This window comes from Trichechus manatus, unplaced genomic scaffold (genome assembly GCF_000243295.1).
Source record: "Trichechus manatus latirostris isolate Lorelei unplaced genomic scaffold, TriManLat1.0 scaffold00084, whole genome shotgun sequence".
NCBI classification, from domain to species: Eukaryota; Metazoa; Chordata; class Mammalia; order Sirenia; family Trichechidae; genus Trichechus; species Trichechus manatus.
The window spans coordinates 10,871,298-10,896,198 of NW_004444020.1; the positions used below are offsets into that span (position 1 = coordinate 10,871,298).

The window sequence follows — 24,901 nt, forward strand, 5'->3', positions numbered from 1 at the left end:
TCCTTTATCACCACTCTTATTCAACATTGTGCTGGAGGTCCTAGCCAGAGCAATTAGGCTAGAAAAAGAAATAAAGGGCAACCAAATTGGTAAGGAAGAAGTAGAAGTATCCCTATTTGCAGATGATATGATCTTCTACACAGAAAACCCCAAAGAATCCACAAGAAAATTACTGGAACTAATAGAATATTCCAGCAAAGTATCAGCATACAAGATAAACATACAAAAATCAGTTGGATTCCTCTATACCAACAAAGAGAACTTCAAAGAGGAAATCACCAAATTAATACCATTTACAAAACCCCCAAGAAGATAAAATACTTAAATCCAACCAGAGATGTAAAAGACCTATACAAGGAAAACTACAAGACACTACTGCACGAAACCAAAAGAGAACTACATAAGTGGAAAAACATACCTCACTCATAGATAGGAAGATTCAACATTGTGAAAATGTCAATTCTACCCAAAGCGGTCTACAGATACAATGCAATCCCGATCCAAATTCCAATGACATTTTTTAATGAGATGGAGAAATAAATCACCAACTTCATACGGAAAGAAAAGAGGCCCTGGATAAGTAAAGCATTATGGAAGAAGAAGAACAAAGTGGGAAGCCTCGTACTACCTGATTTTAGAACCTATTATACTGTCATGGTAGTCAAAACAGCCTGGTACTGGTACAACAACAGATACATAGACCAATTAACAGAATTGAAAATCCAGATGTAAACTCATCCACCTATGAGCAGCTAATATTTGACAAAGGCCCAAGGTCCCTTAAATGGGGAAAAGACAGTCTCTTTAACAAATAGTGTTGGTATAACTGGATATAACATCTGCAAAAAACTGAAACATGACCCATACCTCACACCGTGCAAAAAACTAACTTAAAACGGATCAAAGACCTAAATATAAAATCTAAAATGATAAAGATCGTGGGAGAAAAAAATAGGAACAAAGCTAGCAGCTCTAATACATGGCATAAACAGAATACAAAACATAACAATGCCCAAACACCAGAAGAGAAACTGGATAACTGGGAGCTCCTAAAAATCAAACACTTACACTCAATAAAAGACTTCACCAAAAGAGTAAAAAGGCAACCTACAGACTGGGAAAAAATTTTTGGCTATGACAAATCCGATTAGCGTCTAATCTCTAAAAGCTACAAGATACTGCAAAACCTCAACAACAAAAGGACAAACAACCCAATTTAAAAATGGGCAAAGGCTATGAACAAGTACTTTGCCAAAGAAGACATTTAGGCGGCTAACAGACACATGAGAAAATGCTCACGATCATTAGCCATTAGAGAAATGCAGATCAAAACTACAATGAGATACCATCTCACCCCAACAAGGCTAGCATTAATCAAAAAAACACAAAATAATAAATGTTGGAGAGGTTGTGGAGAGCCTGAAACACTTATACACTACTGGTGGGAATGTAAAATGGTACCACCACTTTGGAAATTGATTTGTCACTTCCTTAAAAAGTTAGAAATAGAAGTACCATATGATCCAGCAATCCCACTCCTTGGAATATAACCTAGAGAAATAAGAGCCATCACCCGAATAGATATATGCACACCCATGTTCACTGCAGCACTGTTCACAATGGCAAAAAGATGGAAACAACCTAGGTGCCCATCAGCAGATGAATGGATAAACAAATTATGGTATATTCACACGATGGAATACTATGCAACGATAAAGAACAATGATGAAGTCGCGAACCATCTCATAACATGGATGACTCTGGAAGGCATTATGCTGAGTGAAATTACTCAGTTGCAAAAGGACAAATATTGTATGAGACCACTGTTATAAGAATTCAAGAAAAGGTTTAAACACAAAAGAAAACATCCTTTGATGGTTACAAGGGTGGGGAGGGAGGGAGAGGGGAATTCACTAACTAGACAGTAGACAAGAATTATCTTAGGCGAAGGGAAGGACAACACACAATACAGGGGAAGTCAGCACAACTGAATTAAACCAAAAGCTAAGAAGTTTCCTGAACACAACCAAACACTTCAAGGGACAGTGTAGCAGGGGCGGGAGTCTGGGGACCATGGTTTCAAGGGACATCTAGGTAAATTGGCATAACAAAGTTTATTAAGAAGATGTTCTGCATCCCACTTTGGTGAGTAGCATCTGGTGTCTTAAAAGCTAGCGAGCAGCCACCTAACATGCATCAATTGGTCCCAATCTGCCTGAAGTAAAAGAGAATGAAGAACACCAAAGACACAAGGAAAATATTAGCCCAAGAGACAAAAGGGGCCACATAAACCATAGACTCTTATCAGCCTGAGACCAGAAGAACTAGATGGTGCCCAGCTACCACAATGACTGCCCCAACAGGGAACACAACAGAAAGTCCCTGATGGAGGAGAAAAGTGGGGTACAGAACTCAAATTCTAGTAAAAAGACCAGACTTAATGGTCTGAGACTGGAGGAACCCCAGAAGACATGGCCCCCAGACTCTGTTAATCCAGAACTAAAACCATTATTGAAGCCAACTCTTCTGACAAAGATTAGACTGGACTGTAAGTCATAAAATGATACTCGTGAAGAGTGTGCTTCTTAGTTCAAGTACATATATGAGACTAACTGGGCAGCGCTTGTCTGGAAGTGAGATGAGAAGGCAGAAAGGGATAAGAGCCAGCTGAACAGATATGGGAAATCCAGGGTGGAAAGGACGAGTGTACAGTCACATTATAGGGATAGCAACTAGGGTCACATAACAATGTGTGTATAAATTTTTGTATGAGAAACTAACTTGAACTGTAAACTTTCACCTAAAGCACAATTAAAAAAAAAAAATGAATACAATTTATTTTAAACATGGTCAGTTAGAAAGTAATGCAGGTAAAGTTCCAGGTCCAAAGAGGAAAACCAAATCAGTGAATAGGAGCTTGAGGGGAGTTTAGGTGTTGACAAGGATTAGAATGTTAGCATATACCAGATAGGAAGTAAGGCCATGTGTGTGGAGCAAGGAGATGAAAAGTTTTGTTCCATCAGAAAACACCCTGGCTACCAATGAGGGCAAGAAATTGGTTGCCAGAAATGGGTGGAAACAATCAGCTCTGAGAAACCAAAGGCTCTAGTCTGCCCCATAGGAGCATGAGGTCTGAAATTACAAAACATCGACTTGTGGTGGGAACCCCCAAACCTAGAAATTATTATGAAAATTGCTTTAGAACCTGGAACTCTTTGAAACTCTGACAGAAGTAACCACAAAACTGGCCCTTAGGTTCCCCTCTCCCATCCAAGCCACATGTGGGACCACTGCAGCTGATAATTTCCATTAAAGGGAAGCTCACAGGCAAAACTTATGAAAGAAAAACAGGCGAAAAAATATATAACGCACCCAGGAATATCAGACTGAAAAATGGCCACAAGATGACTTCAGCAAGAAGGAAAACATACCATGAAGGCAGAACTAGCATGTGGGAAGCAATGGGAAGCAAAGAAATTCATAAAATATGTTGGTAAACCTAAATAAGTCTTAATTGTTTAAAAAATATAAACAAGTAAGCAAGCGACCAAAAAATTTTGCAAGGACTCAAAAACACAGTGAAAATAAAATGACATCTAAATACAGACATCAAAGATGGGAGGTGAGACTGGCTGGAAAAAAAAGTATTCAAGTTTTATCTTGTTTAGGAAGCTAAAGATATTTATAATTTATTAGAAAAATGTAAAACTAAGTGTGTGAGTCAGTTACTAATTCATTACCTCTCGGCTCCAAATCTCCCCTTCTTTGCCCTGCTTTGTGATGCTGGAGCCACTGCAGACTTGTCTTCTTTGCCAGTTGGCTTGATGTTAGGCTTTGCCAATAGAGGGCGCTGGAGGGGGATGCTGCAAGGCTAGACTGGGAAGAAATGGCTTTTTGTCCTTCTTCTGAAGTGCTGTTTTCCATCCAGCGAGCATATCAGCCTGTCTAAGCCCTTCTTCCTCATTTCAGAAGCCCTCACAGTTTACCTAGTTCATGCCTTAGGTGCTGCCACCATAACTGTGACTACCATAGTTCAAAAGCAGCCATGTTTCTTTGCCATTGGTGGGCTGCATGTTCCTGTGGCAATCAAACATCTCCTCAGAGGTCTAAAGTTCAGACAGGAGGCGTCAGGGTGGGGGTGGGGAGGCTCTCTTCTAAGTTTCTAAGTTCCTTGTTTACTCTTCCTTAGCCTGGGGGTAGTATTTGCTTTCTGAAATTGCTACTTCTATACTCAGAGTCTTCATTCACCCCTTTTAGTAGTTAACCAGCTTTTACTAGTTATCAATTCTTGTATTAAATTTTTCCCGTTTGGCTACCAGTGCGATGTGGTTTCTGTCTCCTGACTGGACCCTGACTGACAAAGTATATATTGGAATTTTTAAGATAACCAGTAAAATAAAATAACAAAGAAAACCAATAGAGCTGAAATATAAAGCTTCCAAATCAGCAGTGGGGAAGAAATAGTAATAAAGAAAAATTCTATTTTTATAAAGTTAAAGAACAGGCAAAATGAAACTATACTGGTTTAGGCATACATAAAAAGGTGGCAAAATTATTAACAACAAAAAAACAAGGAAGTGACTAACATAAAAGTAAGATAATGGTTACCTCTGGGGTAAGGGACATATGGTTGGGTACGGTGGCCTTTTAAGAGTGCTGATGATGTTCTATTTCTTGGCTATTATATGGGGTTTTACTTTACAATCATTTGTTATATTTGACATTTATTATTTATACCATTTTTAGCATATGTGCTGTTTTACAATAAAAAACTTAGTGAAATAAATGAAAAAGGTAAAGAAATACTCATCAACAATTAAAAGAAAGGACAAAATTACATTCAAAGAGATAAACATTAGTAGCAATAAAGAGGTATATGCATCAGGAAGATATATCAACTATGAACTTAGATATACTTCTAAAAAAGGCTCAAAACATATAAAACAAAATTTGACAGAATTAAAATCCATAATCATGGTTAGAGATTTCAGTATCTCTCAGAAACGGACAAAAAAAGGATAGAAATAAAGATTTAAACAACACAATAGTACAATACATATATAACAAATAGAGATTAGGCTTTTTTAAAAGTATACATGGAACATGTATAAAAATTCATCATATAGGAAGTCACAAAGTAAGTCTCAACAAATTCTAAAGACTCAATATCAAAAAGACCATATTCTCTGACTACAATGCAATAAAATTAGAAATAAATGATATGTTCTACATTCTGCTTTGGTGAGTAGTGTCTAGGGTCTTAAAAACTTGTGAGTGGCCATGTAAGATACTCCACTGGTCTCACCCTGTCGGGAGCAAGGGAAAATGAAGAAAATCAAAGACACAAGGGAAAGATTAGTCCAAAGGACTAACAGACCACAACTACCACAGCCTCTACCAGACTGAGTCCAGTAAAACTAGATGGTGCCTGGTTACCACCACCGACTGCTCTGACAGGGATCACAATAGAGGGTCCCAGACAGAGCTGGAGAAAAATGTAGAACAAAAATTCAAACTCACAAAAATAAAAACCAGACTTACTGGTCTGACAGAGACTGGAGAAACCCTGAGAGTATGGCCCCTGGACACCCTATAAGCCAGTAATGAAGTCACTCCTGAGGTTCATTCTTCAGCCAAAGATTAGACAGACCCATAAAACAAAATGAGACTAAAGGGGCACATCAGCCCAGGGGCAAGGACTGGAAGGCAGGAGGGGACAGGAAAGCTGGTGATAGGGAATCCAGGGTCAAGAATGGAGAGTACTGACATGTAGTGGGGTTGTTAACCAATGTCACAAAACAATATGTGTACTAATTGTTTAATGAGAAGCTAGTTTCTTCTGTAAACCTTCATCTAAAGTATAATAATCAAAAACAACAACAAAGACAAAAACAACTACGTACTGAGCACCTAATCTGTGCCAGGCACTAATATTGGCCCAGAAGATAGGGCAGTGAACAAAACAAAAATCCCTTCCTTTACTTGCGTTCTAGTGGGGGGAGATAAGCAATAAACAAGATGAATAAGTAAATTATGTAGTATATGAGAAAGTGATAATGGCTTTGGAAAAAAATATAGCAGGAAGGGGGATAGGGATTGCCAGGGTTGAACAAAGACTAGAAGGAGGTAAGAGGAAGCCACAAGGATATCTGAGTGAATGTACTAAATGCCACTAAATGATATACTTTAAAATGATTAATTTTATGTTATGTAAATTTCTGGGTGTGGTGGGCAGAATTCTAAATTAACCCCAGTGACCTCTGCCCTTGTACCCTCCCTTGAGCGTGGGCAGAACCTCTAACACACTTCTAAGCAATAGAATATGGCAAAGATAATGGGATATCATTCCCATGATTATGTTGTTATATGCCAACAATGATGGGATTTTGCAGCTATAAGTAAGGTCCCTCAACAGTTGGCTTCAAGACAATCAAAAGGGAAAGTATCGTGGTTGGCCTGACCTAATCAGGTGAGCCCTTTAATACAGGGTTGAGAAGTCAGAGACTTTCTCTACTCCTGGCCTTCAAGAAGCAAGATGTCATGAGTGCTGCAACAAAATGAATTCTGCCAACAACCACATGAGCTTGGAAGAGAACTCCCAGCCTCAGATAAGACTCCTAGCTCTGACTGCAGCCCTGAGCAGAGAATCCAGCTAAGCCATGCCCACATTCCTGACCTATGGAAACTGTGAGATAATAACTGTCTATTGCATTAAGCCACTAAAAAAAAATAGAATAGAAAAAGAAATACATGATAAAAAAGCAATCTACGAAATTCTATTATTTGCAGACTTAAAAACTGCACTTCTAAACTTCCACTTCTGGCCAGCATGGAGTAACAGAAACCAGGTTTACCAGTCTGCCTGAAACAACCAAAGCCAAAACTAAAACAAAATGAAATACATGAAACAACAGTTTTTAAGACACTGTTTATCAGGCATATGTCCATACAAAGACTTGAACGTAAGTATTCGTAGCAGTTTATTTGTAATAGTCAAAACCTGGAGATAATTTCAAATATCCATCAACAAGTGAATGGATAAATAAATCATGGTATATTCACACAATGGAATACTACACAGCAATAAAAAAAGAATGAACTGTTAATATGTGTAAAAAAATGCAAAACTCTCAAAGTAATTATGCTGAGTGAAATACACCAGACAAAAAAGAGGACATACTGCATGGTTCCATTTATAGAAAATTCTATAAAATGCAAATTAATGTATAGTGACAGAAAGCAGATCAGTTGTTGCTTAGAAATGGGTAGGGGTGGAGAGGGATTACCAAGGGCAAAGAGAAAACTTTCGGAATAATGAGTATGTTTACTATTTTGATTGTGGTGATGCTTTCATGGGTATATACATGTATCAGAACTTATCAAACTGTACTCTTCAAATATGTGTGGTTTATTATATGTCAAATAAAACAAAACAAAAAGGAAACCCACTGCCATCGAGGCAATTTCAACTCATAGTAACCCTACAGGACAGAGTAGAACTGCTCCATATGGTTTCCAAGGAGCCGGTGGTGGATTCAAACTGCTGACCTTTTGGTTAGCAGCCATAGCTCCTAACCACTGCATCATCAGGGCCCATTTACCTCAATAAAACTGTAAAAGAAATCAAGAGCAAAACAATAATTTCAGTGTATACTTATATTTTAAATAATTAAAATTGGATAAAAGTGGATCTGATAGGGGATGGGCCTAAAGCCCTTCCTACTACTGGCACTGTCCTTGTCAGTGGTCCCTGAGGCATATCCTAGAAAAACCCTAGGCCTCCAAGGAACAGTTTGAAGACTTCTGTTTTAAACTATGAGTTAACTGCAAGCTCGTAAGCTACCTGCCAAACATTAGGTCTAAAAATTTTAATTACATTTCTTCCTTTCAAAATATTATTAGATTTCAAAATTGTTTCACAGCAATTCCTTAGAGTAATCTAATCAATCCAGAGTATTTACACTTTTGAATATCTAAATAGTTTTTCTACACCTCAAAGATACAGATTCTTCCACAAATTGCAGACTAGTGATTATAAATGTAATTGCAGGCTAATAAAGCAAAGAATTTCAAATCTAGAAGGAACCTAAGGTATTATCTGATCTAATTCCTAAGCCAAAGTCACAACACCAAGGATGCAGACGCTTGTTCACTCTCTCCATCCTACCATGCTGTTTCCTGGAAATGCTTTACAATATTCTACATTACAAGCAACAAGAATAACTGAGAAGTCTTCCTAGGCCTGCTACTTATCAAAGGTAGGAGGAGGCAGCCCAAAGTGGTTTGTACTCACAGATGTGAGGTAGAGCACTGGTCCCTTAAGAAAATCAGACTGACTGTTGATAACAGAGAATAAGTATAAGGCAGTAAGAAAAGTACTCTAATGTAAAATGCAGCAAGGGTGAACCAGTTGTCCAAAGAAGGCTCAGCCTAGGAAAGGAATCTGACTGATTATTTGTGAGTAATACAAGTAAGTCATTGAGGACACTTATGTTTGAAAAGTCTTGACAAAAATTTTATTTAAGATCTCATGTCCTTATAAAAAATACATTACAATCAAGACTGCAAAAAGGTACTTTTTAAATGAGGGACTTTGACCTACTCTCTATTTTACCTCATGATTCATTTCCTACCCTAACATAATGATAAAACCTTTTTTTTCCTTTTCTTTCTCCTGCTTTGAAAGGACAACTGCCATGAGAGCTATCTTAATAAAATGTGCCATTTAGTCCTTGCCAGGAAAGCAGTAGCTTCTTACTGACAGGACTTAAGAGAGCCATTGGCATTCCTGTTTCCCTGAACCAAAGGTCACTGAATCCCAAACTCCAATGCAGTCTTTCTATTACTTGCAATATCTTTCCCTAAGTTTCTATTTTACTCACACACTCTACTTTTAAAAAACCTTAAATTTTAGCTACTCCTAAGAATTGCTTAAGAAGCAATTAGGGGGATCTAAAGTCCAATTAATTTAGCAACTGTTTTCTATATAAGAATCTCAAAAGTTAAAAAAAAAGAATTGTATGGAGAGGGACACAGTGCTAAGAAAGGGTGAATTCTGAGAGTAAATACATTTTATAACTCTTGTCTCCAAATAAGATTAACCATACAAAATATTTAGACTGTCTAAAAATGCAATTTACACAGTAAAAATGATTTGATTTGTTTTCAGTATGAAAGTACTTTTAATTTCTTTACCGCAGGTACAATGGCATCCACGTCATCAATTTCTGTAACAGAAAAACAATAATAAAGGACAGTACTTAGAAAAATAGCTAGAAATACCACTCTAGTGATATGCTCAGATGAAATGAGAACTTCCATGCATTATTTCAAACACAAAGGCAACAATATTGGTGCTTGTGTGCACATGGAAATTTTCTCGAGCAGTGGTGATAAAATTTTACGGATTTGGAAACATACCTACAAGCATCCTCTGACTTTGATATTAACCTCATTAGCAGCATGCTTTTATTAATGGACCCAACTGGTCACATTTATGATTTTATGTTAGTACCTCTCTAAATCTGTATAGTTACATGGGTGAGCCTACATGGTGAAATTCCGGGTAGAAACTGCCTCCTTCCCAGTCCTCATCTGAGGATTTAGGAATATCCTATCCTATCCTATCCTCTTTAACTCTCTTGGAAGAATTTCTCCTTAATAGGGTCACTCTTAGGTCTACCTTTTAGGATGAAACTTAACTACGTAACAATAGGTGTGAGGCTTCTCAGAGTACAAATCTCAGGTGCAATGTATAGAGTATGTAATTGCAATGTATGTAATTATAGGGTTTAGCCTGGTCTAGCTTAGCAGATAAACCAGTTCCGGTTCTTCCTTGTCAGGTTCTTTCTGAGTGTGATATCTCTTCCTAAGATTATCTTCTTCCAACAAGCCTAAAGATTCTAGCTACTGAGGAAGCAGGACTCTTTCTCTCGTTGTCTAGATCCCTAGCCTACTCTAAGGTGAGGCCCAGTGGCAGATTCTCTAGATACTCATTACTTTTTTCTAGCTTATTCATTAGGCCACTGTTCATAAACTCATTTCCTTTACATAAAACATGCCTCCTTGGATTTCATCTCTCTCCCTCCATTGTCTAGCTGGATTTTGGTGGTTTTTCTTTTGGCCTAAACACAATTCATTTAGTTCTTTAAGCTCCTAACTTCAGTCAGAATACTTGTCTGGATCTACTTATAAAGCATCAAGATATAGGAAACAAAATAAGCAAACCTACAACAGAGAACTTAGTTCACACCTTATGTTGTGGTAAGGTATAAGACCAAGTTATTCCCTGACCCCTCATTCTGAAATCACACCTATTTTCTCACTAAACAAGAAATCTGTCCCATTAATGAACCTTACAGAAAATGACCCTGGCTGACCTGGGAATTTACATGAGAAAAAGAAAAGATTAAAAAAAAAATCACAATTATCACATATTTAGCATTCAGTAGAATGCTCTGTAGTTCTAGATACTTAATATGACATCTGATAATTTAAAAAAAAAACGCATATTTGCCAAAATCGATTTAACTTTTCCAATGTTAAATATAACATTTAACTTCAGAATTTAAACTGTGAACAAAACATGGGAGACTTGGCTTTTTGAAGCAAACAACCTATCTGAGCCATGCTAAGTGTCATAATGTCTGAGAGGAAGTTTCTATAGAAGGATTCTGAAAAGATGTCACCAGCATTCCTTTGCTGTAAATGTTTAGTAATGTACCAAATATGCATTAATGATGAGAACTTCACTGTTTAAACCAACGGCCATCCTAAAGCAAGTAAAATCATATTATTCTATGAAATGTGGCTCTTCAAGATGCTAGGGCAACACACTTACACAATTTCATGTCTCAGCTTAAGCTCATCTTTCAAATTACATTTTCACTTGGTATGACCTTTTTAAACATATGCGCATGCCTAAAACATGCTCACCTATTTCTCTTTTGCTTCCATAGTCTACATAAAACTGGCCACAAAACTTCCTTTATGTTCACTAGGCCATACACTCCAATCAGATAGTTCTGTCGTTTATTTCATCTTCTTACCAAATTTTAATTTACTCATCCCTTTATCTTCCTACCAAGCCTCATTTCCTCTTTTAATTTAATAACTTAATTTCCTATGTCAAGGAGCCATTCTTAAAAGAAAAACAACAAAACTTTCAAATGAGCTATAATAGAAATTCATTGATGAATAAATCATTTTAAACTTTAAATAAAAAACGTTCTTAATATTAAGATAAATTAATTTTATAGCCATATATAATCACATTTAAAATAAGAGACTTATGGTCTCTATTTTGCCTATGACTCCTAAGCAAATTGTATGTTTTTCCCTTTAAGAGATACTACTACTCCTACTCAAGCCCTCAGTCTGACTCTTTCTTTCTACAGGTGTTTACTACCTACCTTAAATTACTTCATATTAGCTGAGAAGGAAATTTTATTTGTATATTTTAAAAACACAATAGGTAAGTGATATCTTAAAATTAACCATAAGAAAAACAAAAATCTTCCAAGATCATAAATTCTCCCAAAATTTCTCAGTAGGCCATGACAGAGTCAGGGTTAAACTGGGCCTAGCCAAAGTATGGCCATTTCTCATAAGGTCCTAAAACAAAGGCAGCCTCTATCTCCTTATAGTGCCCGTGCTTCTCTGCTCTGTGGCTAATCCCAACCAACTCAAACAGCAAGTTCCAAAAAACCTGCTGCCGTCGAGTCGATTCCAACTCATAGTGACCCTGTAAGACAGAGTAGAACTGCCCCATAGGGTTTCCAAGGAGCAGATGGTGGATTCGAACTCCCAACATTTTGGTTAGCAGCCAGACTCAACTGCTGCACCACCAGGGCTCCAAACAGCAAGTTAGGAAGTGTGATTCCAGAACTGTTAGTGGTTTCCAATGAATTAAATGCTCTAAGCAAAAAGATATATCCAGTAGCTAAGAAACACTCTTCTCTCAAGTCCACTGAAATCTTAAGACTCTAAACTTAACCATCACCAAAAAGATCTTACCTAAGATTTCAAGTAGATCATTAGTAAATGCCTGAAATGCTGGGAAAAATTCCTCATGTTCTTCCAATTTGTTGATAATGCTGTTAAAAAAAAAAAAAAAAAAGTGCAGTTACACTGAATTTCTAACTTAGGGTTGTTGTATCTGATTGCAAACAAGACATTTTCAAAATGGAAAGAAACTGTCCCGCTAATTTAGATTTAAACTTAATGATCATTTATTACAATCATTCCTTTTTCAGTTTTTTATTGATCTAATATCACTTTTCTAAAAAGGCATCTCATATTATCAGTGTAAACATCTGTTCCAAAGTTAAATTTATATAACATTTTTAACACGGGAAACGTTCCACTTAGCTCTAAGCTTCTAAACCAAAAACCAAACCAAACCCGCTGCCATCGAGTCGATTCCAACTCATAGTAACCCTATAGGATGGAGCAGAACTGCCCCATAGGGTTTCCAAGTAACAGCCGACCTTGCAGCCGAGCTCTTAACTACTGTGCCAACAGGGCTTCAGGGCTTCTAAGACCATGCTTTTATAGCATTTTCTAAATATTATTGGCTTTTATACCCAATATCTTATTAAACATTAAGAAAAAATATCAGTAGTCAGTAAACTCTGGAAGGGTAAAAAGACCAAAAGTGAGATTTATGTTCCAAGTATCAGAAAACTCAAATATCAGATCATGTAAGGGGTTTTCTTGGAAAACTTGCAGACCATATGAAATACGTGACATATGTCTATGTTCCCCTTCCATAAGCTGCAGTATAAAATTTTAGGTGGAAAAGCTTCTTTAAGTATAGCTACAATCTTTCAATTTTTTAAAAAAAATCAAGTTTTATGTAACAGATATCTGGTGTTTTAAAAAATCCTTAACATTTATCTTCTAAATCAAAGAATATACTGATAGTGACTACTCAGTAATCTACGGTTGTTGGTGTTGTTAGGTGCCGTCGAGCTGGTTCTGACTCACAGCAACCCCATGTACAACAGAATGAAACACTACTTGGTCCTGCGTCATCCTGACAGTCATTGCTATGTCTGAGCCCACTGCTGTAGCCACTGTGTCAGTCCATCTCGTTGAGGGTCTTCCTCTTTTTCACTGACCCTCGACTTCATGTCCTTCTCCAGGGACTGGTCCCTCCTGATAACATGTCCAAAATCTTGCCATTTTCGCTTCTAAGGAGCATTCTGGCTGTACTTCTTCCAAGACAGATTTGTTCATTCTTCTGGCAGTCCGTGGTATACTCAATATTCTCCACCAACACCACAATTCAAAGGCATCAATTCTTCTTCAGTCTTCCTTATTATCCAGCTACATGAAGTTGCTAACAAGGTTTGAATTTCTCTATACACCCACTCCTCACTTATCAACACGGTTAAGTTCCAAAGACCAGGTCATTATACAAAAATATGCATTATGCAAAAATGGAGGGTTTTTTCCTTGTTTTCAGACTCTCCATTTGTCTGATTTCTTTTATTTAGAAAATATGATCATAGAAATAATAACAGCTAAAATTTACTGATGTGTTCATCACTGTGATGAGTCGAGTTATGGATTATTCCTCTCTGGCAAAGAAGGCTCAGAGGAGATAGAGCTGGATAAAGCCAGGCTGTGTGACTGGAAGGCCCTCGGCTTAATCACTTCACCTTCCCCCTGTGCTGGGTCAGAGCTGCTCTCGTGGAGCTGCCTGCAGGGCTCCACTCCCACCCCTCCGGCAAGTCCCTCATTAATGATCCCGGAGCCTGTTCTGCAGACTAGGTGCTTCCTGTGAGGGCACTGGGAGCCTGGCTGCACACCTGGATTGGCTCACTCTGGGATGTCATTAAACTCGCATGAATTTCTTCCAAATACCCTCTTTGACGCTTCTTTCTTTCCTCCCTTCCCATCCACAGCAGTTCTGAGCTGCAGGGCCTCAGGCCGCACTGGAGCTAGGAACCGAGAACAGGTGCCTACTGGCTCAGTGCTGCCTGGACGTCTGCCTGGGGGCCATGGCCACGGAGGACGCTGGCCAGCACGCAGGCTACTCCTGCTGACAGGAGGGAGTGGAGGGCGCAGGGCAGCACAGCCCAGCTTCCTGGAGGCTGCCTCGAGACCCTCCTTGGGGGAAGGGACACTCCATAGCCCTTGCTGCCATGCCCGCTGCCTCATTAATGTACAAAATAGTCAGATGGTACATTTTTTACTATTATCGTAGATGTGAAATGTCTAGTAATGAAATAGTCCATAAGTGAGGAGTAGGTGTATGTAATTTTCTTTGGAAATAGGCTTATCGCAACAATGTTGAAGAGTTCCTTACTCTTACCCACTATGTGTAAAGCTATAGGTCTTACAATCTATTTCTATCTTGAAAATACTTGGCATTCTCTCAGTTTCTAATTATGTGAGATTATTTCAGGTTGCCAATTTATTTAAAAGGTGTTACTCCAAATAAGGTTTTCAATTGCCAATTTTTTTAGAAGTAGACTGCCACGTCCTTCTACCTAGTCTGTCTTAGCCTGGAAGCTCTGCTGAAACCATGGGTAACCCTGCCGGTATTTGAAATACTGGTGGCATAGCTTCCAGCATCACAGTAAAACACAAGCCACCACAGTACGACAAACTGACAGACGAGTGGTAAACACAATAAACAGAGAAAATACTGAAGTTGTCAAGGATTTCATTTTACTTGGATCCACAATTAATACCCACGGAAGCAGCAGTCAAGAAATCAAATGACATATTGCATTAGGCAAATCTGCTGCAAAAGATCTCTTTAAAGTGTTAAAAAAGAAAGATGTCACTTTGAGGTCTAAGGTGAGCCTGACCCAAGCCATGGTATTTTCAATTGCCTCATATGCATGTGAAAGCTGGACAATGAATAAGAAAGTCTGAAGAATACTTGATGCCGTTGAATTATGGTATTGGCGAAGAATATTGAATATACCATAGACTGCCAAAAGAATGAACAAATCCGTCTTGGAAGAAGTACAGCCAGAATGCTCCTTAGAAGTGAGGATGGTTAGACTTCATCTCACTTACTTTGGACATGCTATCAGGAGGGACCAGTCCCTGGAGAAGGACATGATGCTTTGTAAAGCAGAGGGTCAGCAAAAAGCAGGAAGACCCTCAACGAGATGGACTGAGACAGTGGCTATAACAGTGGCCTCAAACACAGCAACGACTGAGGATGGTGCAGGACCAAGCAGCATGTCATTGTTGTACATGGGGTCAATATGAGTTGGAACCAACTCAACAGCATCTAAAAACAACATTCCAAATAGGGAGGTAAATAACTATTTGGATGTTTTGGCAAGTCTTCAGTTTCACCCCTTCAATCATTCTGGCTAAGATTTTGTGAACTTTTAAAATAAATACCTTTGGAGTTCTTCAGGTCCCAATAACTGCTTAACCTGTTCATTCACACCGTCAATAATCAACCTACACAATTTTCCAACTGTGCTTACCAGCACATACAATGAAGTAGAACTATCTGCAAAAGATAAATAAAAGAATAGGATATTTTATAAAAGAATTTTCAAAATTATATTAAAATTATATCAAACATTTCATGCTTTAGTTATCATCAATTTTTGTTATTTTTACATTTCTAACAACTTTTTGTTGATTTATTAGGATTAATTCTTAAACGGGGACAAAAATTACAAGGGGTCATCACCTAATTCTAAGAGTTCTTGGAGGTTTCTCACAGCATTGGTCATTTCTCCAAGCCTGGTATAAACTTCATTCATTCGAGGATAGACTCCATTCAAAGAAGGCACATCGAACAATTTTTGGAAGTGAGAAACAACAGCTTGTAAAGTTTGAAAGTTTGGCACATTATTGTCCTGTCCAAAAGAGAGGAGAAAAAAATAGCAGATCTTTTAAAAGAATCTAAAATCTTTGATAAAAAATGTTAAAAAGAGAAATAGAGCCCCAGCAGAACAAATATCAGCATCTGTATCAAATTATTAGCCTTTTAAATAAGATTACATTAAAGCATTTATATAAAGAGTAATATATAATATTGAGTAATATATAATATTAAGTATTACCTTGTTTTTATTTTCAACTTCTTCTAACATGGTATCTACTATAAACAAAAGATCTTCAACTTTGATACTTTCATTTTCATCTTGCTTTTTTAAATTATGCCAAGGTACCAGTTCTGCAGATAGTATTTTCAAGGACTTATACAAATCCTTTACAACAAAAGAAATGACATGATGTTATTGATTTTAATGCTAATAAGCTATAATTCTCCAGGAAGGTTTTTGAAAAATAATATATCTAACAGTCATTGGTATTTTTAAATGAAACACCATTACCAGCTTAGAAAAGGTTTGTTAAAATCAGGTTTCCCCAGGTAAGTACAGGACTTATAAAAAAGTATTATATATTGATTATCCTGAATCTGGATTTTTTAAGTAATTATTTTGAAATATTGATGGACAAAGAATAAGCTAGATGAGCTTCACCTTTATATTCTGATCTTGAATTTTTTTTAATGAAGCTTTATTGAGATATCCACATACCATAAAATTCACCCTTCTGAAGTGTATACTTCAGCGGTTTTTTAGTATATTTAAAGAGATACGTAACCATCACCACTATCCTATCTAATTCAAGAACATTTTCATCACCTCAAAAAGAAACTCCATACCCATTAGCAGTCACTCCCTCATCTTCCCCACTCCCTCCAGCCCCTGGCAACCACTAATCTACTTTCTGTCTCTATGGATTCGTCTATTCTGGGCATTTCACATAAATGGAATTATATAATAAGTGGCCTTTTGTGATTGGCTTCTTTCACTCAGCATAATGTTTTCAAGATTCATCCAAGTTGTAATATGTATCTCCAGCAGGTTTTTAATGTAAAAGATGCCTAAATTAATTTGACTAAATCTTCATAACAGCCCACTTAGTTTTCTTGACCTAGAAGTGTTGCCCTGATCTATTTTAAACTGTGTACAAGGGACAGGGCTACTGGAGTTTAGAACTCTAAGACTGGCCAATCACAAAAAGACATTTACTGAGCACGTACTATCTGTGTGGCATGATGTTTGTCCTCTACAACAGTGCTGTCCAATAGAAACGTAATGCAAGCCAGAGTAATTGTAAACTGTCTAACACACTACTCTGTCAGTTTGTCGTACTGTGGTGGCTTGCGTGTTGCTGTGATGCTGGAAGCTATGCCACCGGTATTTTAAATACCAGCAGGGTTACCCATGGTGGACAGGTTTCAAACAGAGCTTTCAGACTAAGACAGACTAGGTAGAAGGACCTGGCAATCTACTTATAAAAAAATTGGCCAGTGAAAACCTTATGAATAGCAGCAGAAGTAGAGGGTCAGTGAAAAAGAGGAAGACCCTCAATAAGATGGACTGACACAGTGGTTGCAACAATGGGCTCAAACATAGCAATGATTGTGAGAATGGTGCAGGACTGGGCAGTGTTTCCTTCTGTTGTACATAGGGTTGCCATGAGTCGGAACAAATTTGACAGCACCTAACAACTACAACAACAAACAGTCACATTAAAAAAGGTAAAAAGAAACAGGTGATATTAGCTTTATTAATATATTTTATTTACCCCAATATATCCAAATATTATTTCAATATGTAATCAGTATTTTACATTCTTTTTTTTTTTTCCATACTAAGTCTTCAAAATCTAATGTATATTTTACACCTACAGCACATCTCAACTGTGATTAGCCACATTTCAAATGATCAGTCATCACATGTGGCTAGTGGCTGCCATATTGGACAGCACAGCTCTAGAATACAGAAAGAGGTACAGGAAATACATCCTTTTTCTAACTTCTTATATTAGTCCTCCATTTATTCAACACTCCCCAATTAAGACCCAGACCTCACATACTGGTATCATTAACCTTTTATTTATTTTAGCTATTCAAGGCAATAAACTGATTGCCAAATGAATGCTTTACATAATAAGTGCTATTAGAATTTTAAAAAAAGTCAAGAAGTAGCAGCAAAATGATATCTTTATTAACCAAAGCTCTATCAACAAGGTACATTTATAAAGAAGTGGTCTATGGTAAAAAGCACATCCAATCTTATTAATTTTTGTTTGAGAATAGAAGAGTGTTAACAAGGCTAAGAAAAAAAGATGCTCCTGCCTCCTTAGCGGTGAGAGATGGCTGTAGCACAGTTCAGCAAGTAAATCCTGAAAAGTCTAAAAGAGGGCCTCCTAGGTTCCCCGCATTGTCCAGTTGTGAGGATGCAGAAGTACTGCCAGGTCCTGCTTGACCTTGTGTGGCTAGCCTCTGGAGTACTGGGAATAAGAAAACAGTACATGGGTTGGGAAAGCTATGGTGTTTGTGTTTGTAGCTCACCTTTCCTGGAAAGGTAGGAGGAGAAGACAGAGGGAAGGAGACAGCCAGCTAGCTCCATACCTTTCCCATCCTTTTCTTTTAAGCCAAATCTAATGGGAGGGAGTGGGAGGGAAGGGAAGGGGAATGGCTAACCTAAGAAGATGATTGTCCCAAACTTAGAGGCTGCTATATTATAAATAATCTTTCATATGAAGCCTCAAAGAACCTCATGTAGTTTCTCAGTTTGGGTCCTGATTTTGCAGTATAAAGTAAATATCTGAAGAACTGGCTAAAATTCATGAGTCAGTTCAGTGGCAGAGCTACCAATTTGTCCCTGGAAGCACTCAGAATATTCTAACAATAAAGCTAACTCCTTGCCTCCTTCAATTCAGAAAACCTACGCAGTAGCAAGTAACTCACCACCACTCTAAAGCTTTCCTTGAGGGCTAGGACCAGACTCTAGGATACAAGTTATCTGCATCATTCACTTGGTACTTAATCATGTATAATTACTTTCTATGACATTCGTTTTTTTCTACCGATAAAATTTAACGAACTGTTCAAGATATTTCATGTTTTTGAGTACGTTTTGTCTCTCCAACTATTCCGAATCTTGTGTTTGCCTTTTCTGATACCTCCCGCAATGCTTTCAACAGAGTAAACAATAACTATCCATTTATTTGATTCTTCCCTTCCTGTCTTTTCTCTTCTGGTTTTTTCTCCTTCTCCTGGGAGAGCTGCCTATATCCCCTGAGAAGGACAAAAGTGGAATTAGCATTGTTTCCTCCTGTTGGGAGAACCCCTTGACAAGCAATGATTGGTAAAATGCCATGATTTATACAAAGTGAGGAAATTTTATCTTCCTGTGGATGATAGGATAGTGAGTAGGGTTGGTTGCTATCTATCTGCTCTCGAGAATAGACAGACGTGGAGTTCTGAGAGAAGGAAAATAAAATATGAAAGAGAAAACATTCCCAATTAAAATGAAAGGAAAAGTAAGGTATTAACCTGAAGAGGAATAAGGGCCAGGAAAATCTATAGCATGAGGATATCAACAGGAAGGACATGAAGGAAGGACAGGGAAGGGCCTGGAAGTGCAAAGCAGACCCACTACAGATTTTCATGAAGGCAATGGGCCTGGTAGGGCTCTTGTATAGTAGAACTTTAGAGGAGGTAAAGCTTACAACAATGACACCACCAAATAGGTAGTGTTTGAAATACATATGTAAGTAGCAAGATTCAAATTTTAGATAAACTTTTTCAGCTTTACAATGAAAACAAAACAAACAAGCCTAGTCCAATTAAAAAAGCCCATAGACTCCAATAGAGTCTCAAAGCATATAAAGAATATTCAAAACCTTACCTTCAGGGATGTCAGTTGATCTGCCCACATTGCTATTATAGGAACAAGATGCTCAAATGCACAATCTTGAACAAAATCTTTATTAAAATGTTGGGGTCCTCCTTTGCTCTGTTTATAAATTACTACTGGAGCTCTTGGATTATGAATAATTGAATTGATGCTACACAGCACCTTCAAAAAAGATAGTGTTTTTAATCAAAATGCTTGCCCTACTTCTATAAGGTGATATATGTTTTAAAAAAGTACTTTGTCATTGAAACATTATTTTCAGAGTTAACTTTAGGTATTTAGTATCTTTAATAAGACTGACACATGTAATCTTTTGGTAATATTTTCATCCATACTGTTAAACATGTAAGTTCTAATAAGGAGGATCACAGACTTCACAGAAAAACTAAAATGAATTCAAAAAGAAATTAGACTTGAAATTAGTTATGAATGACCTATTATAATCCACATCTGTTGCCATTGAGTCGATTCTGACTCAGAGAGACCCTACAGGACAGAGTAGAAATGTCCTCTGGGTTTCCAAGGCTATAAATCTTTACAGAAAAAGACTGCCACATCTTTCTCCTTTTGGTTAGCGGCCAAGTACTTAACCACTGCACCACCAGGGCTCTGCACAGGGAAGGGTAATTAATTACCCAGGCATCCTGAGCTACAGCCTCCACATTTCCCTATTTTTTATCTCCTTGTATTTAAGCTAAATAAGATATTAAAAAGGATTTTAGTTGTTTCATAGCTTCAGCTGAAGTTCAAAGTGAGGACAATGAATAATAAAGTCCCACATATTCTAAAGAGGAGTCCTCGACACATTATGCAGGGCTTTCTAAAAGGTGACCAAATTAATCCAGTAACCAGCTTATATATAAAAAGGTCAGAAATTCATAAGAGAGGATTCACCAAGAAAAGTAGAAAATGCTGTGCTGTTTTCCTTTCCTCCCCATAGAAAGCTACAACTAACAGGTTTCCTGAGAATCTGACTTCTGCTCATTTAGAAGTAGTTTCTCGTTTTTTAATTTAGGAAAGTGTATTTCAATATTTCACTTTGATTATACTTAAACTCATTTTTGATTACCATTTTAATGGAAAAAATAATTAATTGCTCTCTACTAAATTAACCATGAGAACAGGAACATAGGTCTCCACCAAATAAGGTGGCCATCAGGAGAACCCCTGAAAGAGACCAGAGAGAGGCCTTCTGAGCTTCAGAAGTTCATAGGCCAATCTCATTCCATGAGCCAAGGAGGCTTACATTTTATACTTTGTAGTATATTGTTTGCAAAAATGGTTGTAATTATTTCTCCTCCTTATATCCTTGCCCTTTTGCAATGTGACATTGCAGGTCCTCCCATCAAGACGTGGTGTCTATTTCCTACCCCTTGAATCCTGGCTGGTCCTGTGCCTGCTTTGGCCCACAGAATGCACTGGAAGAAACGATGTGTCAGTTCAGAGTGTAGGCCTCAAGAGGCCTTGCTCACTTCTGCTTTCTCTCTCTTTGAACTCTGCTGCTGCCATGTGGACAAGTTTAGGTTAAACTGGTGGATGACAAAAAACACGTAGCCCAGTCATCCCCCCGTACCCTGAGCTGATTTCCACCCAACTCCCAGAAGCAGAATCACTTAGTTGACTTGTATCTGACAGGAGATGCATGAGGGTGCCAGCCAAAATCAACAAAACTGTCCAGCTGTTCATGTGCAATAATAATAAGGGGCTGTTATTTTAAGCCACTAAGTTTTAGGATGGTTTGTTAAACTGAAAAAATCTAACTGATACATATATAAAAATAGAGATGGAATAGAGCAAGAAGAGAAGGCAGCAACGAAAGCAGCCTGCCCTTTTACATTCTGGTAGGGTAAGGATACCCATGGCCAAGTGGATACTTTAGAAAAGAACTGCCTATAGCTGGGGGACTTTAGGGAAGTATCACTGGAGGACAAAGTGGGGGTGGGGGAATTGGCTAGAAAATGCATTGCTCATATAATGAGTGGTACATTGCCAACGTCCCTAGTTGGTGGGGGAGAGAATAACTAAACACACATATCCATACACAAATATTCTATGAAAGAAACAGAGGCAGTACTTAGTCAACAGCCACACTAGATTATACCAGCACCAGTTAAGAAAGATTCTACCCTGTCTCTATTTTCGCCCACCAACCCACTCCTCACTGTCAATCCTGGAGAAGCCAGAAGTAGCTGAGGTCTAGGAAAGAAAATAGAACAAAGAGGATAAAGAAACAGATTATACCCCGTTGCCATACTTCTTGTTTGCAGAAGTACAGGTCAGGTATGAGATAGAGTAGGCATAGGGTAGAAGGGTTGAACTGGATGAGACATTGATGTTTTTATTCAAATTTGAATGGACTTTCTTCTTCCAACTTTTCATTATGAAAAATTTCAAACATACAAAAAAATTAAAAGAATATATACAATAAATATCCATATAATCACTTTCCAGATTCAAGAATTGTTCAAATTTTACCATATTTTCTTTGTCTATCCATATCTTTAGTTGAACCATCTGAAGAAAATGCAAACATCATGATACTTCACCACCAAATACTTAAGCATGCATTTCTTAAAAGTAGGGATAGTCTCCTACAAAATCACAATACCATTATTATATCTAAGGAAATTAATAATCACCCCCCCCACCCCAGACACCCTTTTAACTCAGTGCTGAAGTCACTCCTGAGGTTCACCCTTCAGTCAAAGATTAGACAGGTCTATAGGGCCCATAACAACACACATGAGGAACATCCTTCATAGTTCAATTGTGTATATGAGTCCAATGGGCACACCAGCCCAAAAGCAAAGACAAGACAGCAGGAAGGGACAGGAAAATGGTACAAATGGAAACAGGGAACTTGGGGTGGAGAAGGGGAGAGTGTTGACACATCGCAGGGTTGGCAATTTGTGTATTAACTGTTTAATGAGAAACTAATTTGCTGTGTAAACTCTCACCTAAATCACAATAAAAAAAAAACAATTCCCTAGTATCATCAATGCCTGGACTGAATTTTAAATATTTTAGTATGAGACTATTGTTATATGTGAACATAACCCTCCAAAGACCTATGAGTTCTGCCTTGTATATCATCCAAGTAGAAAAAAGGGAAACACAAAAAAAAGATTTAAAGGGAAAAAAATAAAGTTATTAACTATTTCTCACCATCAAATCCAGCCTATTTAATAGTCATACAAATATAAAGACAAGATACCAATATGATCTTGAATCTCTATTCCTAGTCAAACCTTAAGTTACAATGAAGAGGTTTCCTGGTAATTTGACTTACGATGTTTATTTAGAAGCTTTTTTTTTTCAGTTCAAGAGCATGCATCTCAGTATTCCACTTCCATTATATTTAAGCTCATCATTTTAATGGAAAAAAAATCAATTAATTCTCCTTCCATTCAGTTATTTTTGACAGTAGAACATATTCCTCCTATGACTTAGCCACCCTCTCACAACTGCAGCAAAAGTTATATTAACAACGAAGGAACTATAAAATGACTTAATTCCCAGTGACAAGGGAAATGAGGAAAGAAAGCACACAATAAAGGTCTTCTCTTCAGAGAGAGGTTGCAGATACTGATTAACTCTTGATATTGATTTTATATATATATATACATACATATATAGATAGATATAATACAGATATACTTATATACCTATATATATATAAAGGATAATTTCAAGCCAAATAGAAAGAATTAAGATGATGAACTGCCTAACTACTAGGGGATAAAAAAAAAAAAAGGAACAAAGATACCTCAACTAATCTAGTAAAAGTCAGGAAAGGAAAACAAAACCAAAAGAAAAGGATCAGGAAACCATGTAAATAGAAAACAGAAAGTAAGATGTCAGAAATAAAGCCAGATATATGAGTTGATCTCAATGTCCATGAATAGTTTAATTCTCCTATTAAAGGACAAAATCTCTCAGACTGAGTCTGGAAACAAAATGAAATAAAAGAAACCCAGTCATATACTAAGTACAAGAAAAACATAGAAACAAAAGTTTTCAGGAAGGTGCCTGGACATAAAATCAACAGCAGATATATGAAGCACTAGCAATATTTGAAAATGTAATGGAAAAAAGGATCTCATTCACAATAGCAACAAAAATTATAAAATACCTAGGAATAAATTTAACAAGAAACATGCAAGAACTAAATTTAAAATATATAAAACTGACTTCTAGTAAAATGGTGCTCTGGGCAGAAGCACCACGCTGTCCTTCCACAGCAAAGATCCAAAAAACCAAGCCGAACACAGAAAACAACAGTCCTGAAACCCTAAAACATCAAATGGTGAGATAAAGAACTCAGCCAAGCAGCAAATGGAGTGAGAAAACTGACAGAAAACGGAGACCGAGGAGAGATTCACACAGAGGTCCCCTATCAGCTAACATAGCACGGATCCACCATATTGGACTCCTATCGGAGACCAGCAAACGGGGTACGAGAAAGCAGCTTCACGGAGCTTCCAGCGGGAGACAAAACCACCGGTAATTTGTGAAATATGCTTTCCCACCCCCTACCCTTCTTCACTCCCACTCGGCCTCCTCTGCTTCCCGCGGCCACAATCTCTTGTACGGGAAGCGCCGGCTGCTTGGATTCCACCCACCCGAACGGGCCAGCTCTCTGAGTGCCATTTGTTGGCTGCTGGTGTTGCTTTTTGTCCGCTTCTTTTGATTTCTTCCTTACCTCAAACCACCTCCCCCTCCTTTCGCGCAAACACCTGGCGCCATCTTTGCTTCTTTCTGAGGGGCTGCGGAGCTCCATTCAAGTGTGGAGCTGCCTCCCGGTCTGGGCTGCCGCGCTGGTGGGATCCCGGGGCTTTTGTTTGTTAGTTTGTTTTGAATTGTTTGTTTTCTTTTCCATTTCCTGAAATGGGAGCCCGTTCTGGCCAGGTGGTGCTGCGTGGCTTGGAACCTGTCCCCTCGGCTTTCACAGACGTACAGAGGGATCCCTGAGGGCATTTCTTTTTTCGTTGTTTTTTTTTTTTTCCCCTGTATTTTTGGGGGCTTTTCTTGTTCTTTTTTTTTTTTTCTTAAATTTGCTTTGTTTTCTTTTCCCTTTTTGTCTTTCTTCATTACTCAGTTTCTCGTCTCTCTATATCTTCCTTCTCTTTCTGTTCCCTGAATACCTGGCGTTGTATACCTCTATGCCTTCTAGCCAGGCTATACTGCAACACCTG

The 24,901-nt window shown here is 37.8% G+C and overlaps 1 protein-coding gene across 10 annotated transcripts in view; it reads right to left on the bottom strand.

The window, feature by feature from the left end:
* Positions 1-3,636: 3,636 nt before the first annotated feature.
* The window catches only part of CEP70 (centrosomal protein 70), a 140,752-nt gene continuing 119,487 nt past the window's right edge, over positions 3,637-24,901 (bottom strand). For 8 of the 10 annotated variants that reach the window (XM_023736011.1, XM_023736015.1, XM_023736012.1 and 5 more), the window contains 7 exons: positions 19,698-19,868; positions 16,050-16,196; positions 15,674-15,842; positions 15,373-15,487; positions 12,016-12,095; positions 9,196-9,227; positions 3,637-3,876 (listed from right to left, as the gene is read on the bottom strand). In XM_023736011.1, coding sequence (XP_023591779.1) covers positions 3,709-3,876; positions 9,196-9,227; positions 12,016-12,095; positions 15,373-15,487; positions 15,674-15,842; positions 16,050-16,196; positions 19,698-19,868 — 882 coding nt within the window. In that variant the 3' untranslated portion in view covers positions 3,637-3,708. The remainder of the gene's footprint in view (positions 3,877-9,195; positions 9,228-12,015; positions 12,096-15,372; positions 15,488-15,673; positions 15,843-16,049; positions 16,197-19,697; positions 19,869-24,901) is intronic. The other 2 variants (XM_023736010.1, XM_023736013.1) reach the window with 2 other exon arrangements.